Here is a 9553-nt window from a genome sequence, read left to right as displayed (position 1 = left end):
AGGGAAATGTTTGTCAGGAATGTGGGAAACTGGACCTGTGTCACTGAGTTTCTCTGATTATGGTAACCATGAATTAGCTGTGTAATTGAGGAAGATTCATAAAATGTCCTTTTTGTGCCCACTCCTGACTTTAAAAAAAAAAAAAAAAAAAAAAAAGCCCAAACAACATTTCAATTGATGGATAAGAATACATAATAATTCCAAGTGCAGCCCTTTATATTTTTAGGAATGCCAGCAATCTGAACTTGAGCTAAAACAGTAAGTTGTATACCATGGGAAATTCAAATTTCTTCTTAATTCATTTGTGCCTAGCCAATTGATATCTCTTAAGAAACATTGTAATCAGATTTGTGAACAACAGATTTATGAGCCTTGAAGGTTTTATTTAAGGCTCTTCATGCTCTTAATTGGTAGGACAGCTGGGAATGGTGTCCTTTCCTAATCAAGCTAGTCTTCGTTAACCAGTTGAATACGCTTTAAATTTATATTCTTAAATTTAGTGGTATCTAGGTTAATACTTCTGTATTCTAGTTCTAGCTTAGTTTGTACTGTGCTGTGTGGCAACGGAAAAGATTAACTAGGAAATTATTGTTTTGTCTGTTTGATACTTAAAATTGCAATATAGCGCAGTATTGAGAGACTGACACCATCTCTTTTTGAGAAGGGTGTTGTGCCATTTGAGTACCAGCTGCTCAGTGACGAACAGCAAGTTTAAAGTTCACTTTCTAAGGACACCAGTGATGTGTGCACGTAAATACCTGAAGATGAGTCTTGGAAAGGGAAAGGACTCGTGCACTGAGTTCTTGTTTCTAAGTCTCCCAGTAAGGAATAGCAAAATTAAGTAGTTGTGCATGTATAGTAGTATAATGTGTACATGCATCTTTATCTCTTCATTAAACCAGAGTAGGGCTATCAAATTTATTTTGAAGTTTTTGGACTGCCTCACTGCCAGTGTTTGTTTAACCAAGCCTTACATATTAAATTATTCATATTTTAATCTAAATTTATGTGTCTTTGTGTTTCCAGGACAATTCTGTGATTAAAATCAATGAATAAACTGCACGTAGAAAGCAAGAAAACTAGAAATAATACAACTTGTCCCAAATCCTTGCTTCCTTCCTTTCCTTTCGTGCCTTCCCTTTTCATGTCTTGATTTTTCTCATTTTTCTAAGTCTCAGAAACTTACGATGAAGTGTTGAATTGTTTCAAGCTATGATACATGACCCACTGTCACTGAAAAGGGAAGATCCTTTTCCTGGTGTTATTGTTCTTTGCTTGTGCCTTGGACTGACTTGGTGATAAGCAGTTTCAGTTTATTAAACTGGCAACAAACTAATGAGGCAAAACTAGTCAATTATTTTCTGTGGGGTCAGTTGAATCAGTTCAGTGTGAGGGTCAGATGAGCACCAGATGACACCCTCAGAAGAACTCTGTGTGGGTTTGGTTTTTTTTGTTTTTTTAGTAATCTTTTGAACATCACAGTATTTTATCTGGCAAACATCACTGAGTGCTGTAAAAAGTTAAGTGGTCTGTTTATCTTTCCAATCTTGATGAGAATCCTAAAAGCTGTATTTAATTGTGTCTAATTTTTTAATGATTACCGGAATGTGTTCTTGTGGGTGCCATTTTAGAGATGAAATTATTAAATGTACAAACCGTAGTGTTCTTATTAAAATCAAAAAAAAAAAGGCAAAAAAAAAAAAAGGCAAAAAAAAAAAAAGGTTTTCCAGCTTACATGAACCAAGAAAAACTGGGATACGTGTTTCATGGTGCCCTGAATACAGAGGTACAGGCATGTCCTAACTGAAAGCTTGAGTCTGAGTTTAGACTATAAGGAGCTTATTTTCATTGCATTGCATCTTCAGTCAATTTTACACAATTTTATGTGAAAATGGTGAAATCCTTAATGCCAATGCAAGGTTATTTTTAATGTTCCAGTCTTTAGGGAAGCAAGTTTTATTTTTAAATGAGTTCTGAAGTCATCTCCCAGCTTTCGTTAGGGGCTAGGGATATCCTTGTTTTTTCTTCCTCTCTCTCCATTAGCTGAAAACATGAAGGCAATGGGAATTTGGTGAAAAGGGAAGAAGCGAAGTGTTTGTAGGGCTGCTGAAGGTTTGCCTAACCTATAAGATACTTGAGGCTGTTAGAAGTAAATTATTTAACAGCTTTATAAGTATTATTTATTTATATGATAAATATTGTTTTGCAATAATACTTTGTGCTTGTTTAAAAAATACAATTTCTGATGAAACTGTATTTTCAGTAACACTATCCAAATCTTATCCAAATCTTTCGTCATGGCCCATTAACCTACTTTTTTGGAAGTTTCACCAGGATCACTTTTACCCCAACAATGTTAATTTTTTTGCTAGTGAGATGCAAGAGAATCTAAAATCACTGTGACTTTATATTTGTACAAGATTGATATGGTCAAATTACTAATAAAGAAGGATCAAGAGAGCTTGTGAAGCTTGGAGTCAGTCAGTATAATGATTTTATGTGTATATTAAAAGATAAAAACCCGTTGAAATTAAATGTAATACTGAATAAAATGGTTTTGTTGATGAAAATGAGCTAACTGTTTTTCAAAAAACAAATAAGCAAGGAATCCTTGCCTTTCCCTCTTCTCATTCTTCCCCCAGTATTACAAGTCTGTCTGCAAAACAGTCACTGGACTGTTTTAATGGCTTTCTGAAAAAAAAACTGTCCTTGGCTCGGTTTGACATTTTTTTAGTGAGATATCCTAGAAGAAATAATGCAACTGTAACCATTATAGCTATACAATATGTTGTACTGTCTTTATTCAAAGACAGTTTCACCGAGGGTTTGGAATGACATTGTAGACGGGGCTCTCTTAAGCAATTTCTATTGAGGAAGCATAAAACTGTTACATTTGAAAAATGGAAGTCACTATTCTGGAATTAAAATTAAAACTTTCGTCTATACTAGGTGAAAGGCAAGCTTGCAGGCTGATGTGGTAATCTAGATTTACACTTACTTAAACAAGAAATATATCATCTGGAGGGAGTAGCAGGGTTTTGGTAGCACTGTGTGAAGTTTGTACATAGTTCCAGGGTGTCACGTTTGAAAAGCGGGAATCTTTCAAAGACAAAAAAAAAAAAGATTGTTAGTGAGAGTATTTTATAGAAAGTATTTTCTCGTATCATTTACACGAACACATTTAATTGTTTTGATACAGCTACTTTGTTAAAGAGAAATGGTTTCCTTGCAGGCTGTTTTTTCCTGGAGCATTAGATTTTCACATGCAGAAATGTAATGCTACTGTGTATTTCCTCTGTCTTCAAAGTTACATTCTTCTGCTTTGCTGGCAGCTTTATTATTATTTCTAAAGCTGATTTTCCTGAGAGAGTACTACAGGTTACATGAAGATGCAGACAGGGTAACCATAAGCTTCCTAGACATCGTTGCCTTGGCCATTTCATATGCATCTATCAAATCACTTTCATAGAGGGGATTTGCTGAGCTGCTGCTCCAAGTTTGAACTTAAAGGGTCCTTCCTACAACTTTCCCCAACTTCTGACTTTTAAGATTCGGCTGGACAGGGTGCTGGGCCGTCTTGTCTAGACCGTGCTTTTACCAAGAAAGGTTGGCCCAGATGATCCTTGAGTTCCCTTCCAACCTGGTATTCTATGATTCTGTGACTTCCAAGAAAAGTGTTTGTTTCATTTTCTCAGTTTTTCAACTGAGAAGAATGAAAAAAGTTTTGTTTAAATGCCCATTTAACTGTACAGAAGTGTTAGTTAACAAATCAGATATTCTGCCCCATTCAGAGAAGAAACAACTGCTTATGCACATCCCTTTCCATGGAGAGAAAGGACACTGAGTGCCTTTTTTATCTTGTGTTTGGAGTCTGAGTATGTATTGCATGTGATGGCCTTGGTTTGGTTCTCGACTGCAGCCTTATATCACCTCTCCATAGGTACTGGAGGACACGTCCAGTTTATGTAGAGCAGTGTCACACAATGTGTTATACTTTGGTGACAGCTGTGTCCATCTATGTATTCTGTGTTCCTTAACATTTAATTCCTTTCCGTCACGGACTACTTCCATTATACTTATCAAGACCGTATTGTGCAAATATTTAAGACTGTTGCATGTAGTTAAGTTACGAGATATCATTGCTGGATTACCAGCATGTATGATCTGTTTTATCAGAGTAGATTATTTATGACTTAAATTTTTTTTATTTATTACTTTTTTCAGGTTTTAAAGCCTGAGCTTAATCATGATTTAAAGCAGAACAATTTGGTTTCAAATTTTGTTGTTAATTGTTTTCTGTTGAATAAAACCCTAAAATTATTTATTGACTCGTAAAATCATTAAGTATGATAATTTTAAGTGTGGCTTTGCTGCTGTATTTAGTGCCTTATTAAGTAGTCAAAAAGCATAATATATATTTATGGGTATGCAGTATTTAAGATTTATATTAGAAAGTGTAACATTGTCCATGATTTTTCAAGCTAGAAATTTTGGCTTAAATACTTTAAGTTGTTAAATTAGAGCATTGCTGCTTAACTTACCTGTTTCAAGAACTGGAAAAGCACTAACATTTAGAGAACAATAAGTACACCATTATTCTTGCGCGTCAAAAAAAAGGAGAGAGATAAATCCATGAATGTAAGATGATATGTCATTTTTTTAAAAGTCTGAATTTAAAAATGAGCTGAAACTGATGTTTTTGTTAAAAATCTGACAAAGTTGTTTAAGTCCTTACTAATTGCCATTGAGTCATCATGCTTTGTTTTAATGCATACAGTAAATCTAGATATGAGCAGGGATTGCCATAAGTTTTATTTTGAAGAGGTTGACTTCTAAAAAGCGTGTTTTATAGTTCTTGTGTTAATGCTTAAAATTATTGTATTTTAAAATCTGCACTACTGCTTCAGAAGGGAGATTATTTAACACTATTGACCACTAGTGTTTTGCTGGCTTCTGCTTAATTAATTATTAGTGATCACTTGCTGAATATATAATTCTTTTTCCCTTGTCAACTGAAGTGATGATATATTTACAGATTAAGCAATCTTTTAGCTCATGTTAATTAAAAAAAAAAGCTTTATTAAAAAGTATTTCAGCAGTTTTAAAACAAGCTCTTAATTTTAGATTAGTGAAGACCTGAAAAATGAATTGGCAAATGAGCTGTATACATCAACCCCTGGCCTCAGCATGACTAAAGTAAAAGAACAAATGTTCTATAAGGTAAGTAGAAATTGGTAGGTTCCACAGATTTGCATTCATTCTCTTTCAGTTAAACTTGGAGTTACTAATTTTAATTTACAAAATACTATTGCTAACAGTTAATCAAAGTATTTAAATTAACTGAGACTAATGAGAGTTCCTCTTCTTCATGTCAGTATAAGGGTAGAGGGAGGGACTGGGAGACTATTAAACTACTATTTAAACTACTATTGATGTCTTCTGTCCTCTTCTGCCATCCCTTGTCTTTTGCCACAGAAATGGTCTTAAGTTTTAACGTTTCTCAGACAAATGGCTTAACTTGCCTGGCTGACAGGCAGTTCAGGATGGAGACATTCTCAAACATCTGTTGCTGAAACTAGGTTTGGTCTGATTGTATTAGTCTGAAATTCTTTTTGCAAGAGAGCAAGGGGAGAGGAAAGAAGTATCTAATGCAGCCCACTGATTCTTCTTTGGAGCGAAGTTGGTTGGGTTCCAGATCTGTTTCCAAGACCTTTTATATGTAGCTTGAATGAAATAATTCAAGATGCCTGAAACAGAAGGCCAACAGCAGTCCATTTTCAAATATCAAATCAGTAAGTGATGCAAAGCTACATAATTAGGCTAATAATCATGGATACAAACTTTAAAGTAGCTTATTTTGCCTAGTGGCATGACTTTCTCTAAGTAAACAATATTTTTCCACCAAAATAATGATCAGCTATTCTGAAGTCAACATTTAATTTCAAAATCTTTGCATTTTGCCTCGATAGAGCTTTGTTAAAAGACAGAGAATGACTTAAAGCTTTACTGGTCCATCTTGAATCTTAGGGTTGTAAACGTTGTTACTGCATTATTTTGCTATTCCACAGTGTGGGTTTTTCTTCTTTCTCAGGTTGGACTTGCAGATGCTGTGGATCTATTTAGAGCCAGAAGAGTGTTTATTAAAGACGGCTTTGCATATGTGCCACTTAAGGAGATTGATGCGATTGTTTTGAATAATTATAGAACAAAGTTATCTAAAGCACTGGCGGTAAGTCTGATAAAGTCTGATTTTTTTACAACTTTTGTTGTTTGCTACTTGGACAGTAGCCTTTTGGATTTTTAAATTTATCTGCTTCTATCTGGAGAATACCAGAAACCCTATCAAAAGGGCTGACAGCACTAAATAAAAGTTCATTATGAGCTGAGAGTTCATTAATTTTAAATGGAATTTATCATGTGATGTGCATTGTAAAGAAATCTTTGCTAGAGGATTTTAAAATTGTTTCCCACATAGAGAGTAACGTGACTTTTCATTCAAAATATTAGCCCCATACAGACAACTGTTTTTTCTCTTTTTGTATAGATCTTTTCTCCCAAAATTTTGCAACAGTTTTTTGTTGAAACAAGTAAAATAGTGATTTGTGGCTTCTTTTCTTTTTTCTTTTGTTAGTGAGAACTGGAATGAGGGTAAGTCAGAACATGTCAGGCAAAAATAAAGTCTTCATTGTATGAATGTTTGAGGTATCAAATCTAGTTAGGACACCTATGGTAAATACTGTATGTGAACGTTCTTCTATTAGTAATTCGGTGATCAATTTAGGAATTGCTAGTTTTACAATATTAGACTCTTCACAGGGTTTAAAAGTTGGTGATCATGTATAATGCACAGAATTTTAATCCAGGAAAATATGGGATTGAATAACATGAAGGCAGTTTGGATTGCTTTTTAAAAAGGTTTTCAAAGCCTTATATTGCTATGTCACAGTAATACCAAGGTTGACCATGAGTGTTTAGTAAACAAACAGTGTGAAGTAAAAATAGATTCCTTTAAGAAGCTGCCAATATCCTAATTTTCTGATTGTTAATTTTGAATATAACTGGAGTCTGTGGAATTATTTAATGTGCAGTGAAAATCGTGATACTCTTATGTGAACATTTCCATTAGAATTCTTTAAAACAACTGCAGCTAGAGACATCCTTATTTCAATTGACACATAATGTTCTTGCTGAAAGCTGCTAACACTTGTGTGGGATTTAAAAACAATGAATGTATTCTATAGAAATGTGGCTAAGTATGCAGGTTATCTGCATCTACTTAAAATACTTTTGAGAAGCTTCATGGACTTTTGGAATTTGCCTGTTTTGTGAGTAGCTGAGGAGAAGTCTGAAAAACAGTAGGAGCTGTAATGAGTAGGCTACCTGATTTTTCAGTTTAAGGAAAAATCCGCAACTTTTTCTAATGAACACACACTATCTTATATATAATTCATTTAACCCAGATTACTTTGTTAAAGCCAATAGCTGCTTTATAGTAAAGAAGTACTTCTTTATGTTATTCTTTGTAATGATGGTTTAGAAACTTTAACACTCTCATGAGCTTGGAAAACTACGTTCTATAGAACTGCGATGTTTTAAGTTATTGCAGTATTTCAGGTTTGCATTAGTTTTTAGTTTTAATACATACATTTATTAAAGTTCACCATATTTTCAGTGTTAGGAGTAAAAGAAGATTAGTGATTTATGTCCTATTCCAAAGCTCCTGATTGAAGTTGTGGGGTTTTGATTACTAATTTAGTTTGCAAAACTACATTTAATAAGCTGTTTCAGCTAATTTTAGCCCGCATAGTGCACTGCTGAGAGATGCTAGGAATATTATTAAATTGAGTCTTTTGGAAATGAGGGCCAAAAATCCAGCATGTTTTACAGGGGACAATCTATCGTTATTCTGTTATACCAAACATAACTGGAGTGTGACACTTGGTAGCTGGATAATTAGTGTAGTTTTCACCGGAACAAAACTATAATTATCAATTACATTTCAGTGAAACTATAAGAATACACTTTTAAAGAAAGGACTGCACATAAGGAATCTTTTTAAAATCTAAAGATGGTAATGGTTGCTGTTCCACAACATAAAAATTAGGAGGATAATCTTTAGCGATTTTCCTCAGCCTTATCTGGAGTGAAGAGGCACATTTCCATAGAATTTATGACACAGTAGCATACTTCCAGTATTATTTGTGAAAAGTAGTAGTTGAAATACTATTTGATCTAGGCCTAAGTTCTGCAAGTAGTAGTAGTGCTTGGTAATTGTCCTGGTTTCGGCTGGGATAGAGTTAAATTTCTTCCTAGTGCTGTGTTTTGGATTTAGTATGAGAAGAACATTGATAACACACTGATGTTTTAGTTGTGCTAAGTACCCTGCTAGTCAAGGACTTATCAGCTTCCCATGCTCTGCCAGGTGCACAAGAAGCTGGGAGGGAGCAGAGCCAGGACAGCTGACCCAATTGACCAACGGGGTATTCCATACCACATGATGTCATGCTCAGTATATAAATAGGAGGTGTGGTCCAGGAAGTAGCGATTGCTGCTTAGTTATCAGTTGGTGGGTGGTGAGCAATTGCATTGTGCATCACTCATTTTGTATATTCTATCATTATTATTGTTGTTGTTGTTATTATCATCATAATTTTCCCTTCCTTTTCTGTTCTGTTAAACTGTCTTTATCTCAATCCACGAATTTTACTTTTTTGTTCCCGATTCTCTCCCCGATCCCACTGCGGGGGAGAGGGGGAGTGAGTGAGCGGCTGCGTGGTATTTGGCTGCCTGCCAGGTTAAACCACAACAGTAATACTTCTGTAACACATGGATGTTTGTCTGTGTCTGCTGTCAAGGAGAAATCATTCAAGAGAAATGTGATGAATTTCAGGCACTATGATAGTTTAGAGGTCTTCATGACTTTGCACAGAAGTTGTGCATCATGGCCAAACTTAATTAAGACGTAATAGGGCTTTAAACAGCATCACTGATTTGTTATTTAATTTGTCTCTTAATGAATGTATTTTGATAATGTTACTACTTTGGTAAGCATTACTTATGTGTGCTTTTGGGAGTATGTTTTAGTGTTTTTGCAGCATCTGGCCATTTACGCTTTGTTCTCAGGACTTTCTAATGGGCAATCCTCATTTTATTAGAATTTGAGAATTAAAGATCTTAATGATGTGATAATCCAAATTAGGCTTGAATGCTATTTCTAAAGAAGGGATTTGTATCTTCACAGGGTCATAAAATTAGGCTGAATGCTTTTATCTTCTATGAGGTAGTTTGACTTTGGCCGATACTTCTGGCTTTGTCAGTCTGTTATAAGCTTCAAGGGGACAAAATACCCTGAATAAAGATAGTGGAAAGGCAGTCTTTCAGGCACATAGTTTTGAGGAATCTTTCTTATGGCTCTGATTAGTGGTTCAATTCTTCAACGTTAAAGCAGCATAATTTTCCAGTGTGGGTTGTTTGTGTGGTGTTACTGATTATTTGTACTGTGATGCATGTTTTGCCCCTCAGAGCTTGTTTGGTGCTAGTCCAAGCAGCGCAC

At 34.8% G+C, this 9553-nt stretch overlaps 1 protein-coding gene across 1 annotated transcript in view; it reads left to right on the top strand.

Annotated features, from left to right (window-relative positions):
• The window catches only part of PRIM2 (primase, DNA, polypeptide 2 (58kDa)), a gene marked incomplete at both ends in the record, with an annotated part of 31786 nt that overhangs the window by 20927 nt on the left and 1306 nt on the right, over nucleotides 1-9553 (top strand). The window contains 2 exons of the mRNA XM_009578169.1: nucleotides 5125-5220; nucleotides 6092-6233. Coding sequence (XP_009576464.1) covers nucleotides 5125-5220; nucleotides 6092-6233 — 238 coding nt within the window. The remainder of the gene's footprint in view (nucleotides 1-5124; nucleotides 5221-6091; nucleotides 6234-9553) is intronic.

This window comes from Fulmarus glacialis, unplaced genomic scaffold, assembly GCF_000690835.1.
Source record: "Fulmarus glacialis isolate BGI_N327 unplaced genomic scaffold, ASM69083v1 scaffold305, whole genome shotgun sequence".
NCBI lineage: Eukaryota > Metazoa > Chordata > Aves > Procellariiformes > Procellariidae > Fulmarus > Fulmarus glacialis.
This window is presented reverse-complemented; position numbering and strand designations above follow the sequence as displayed.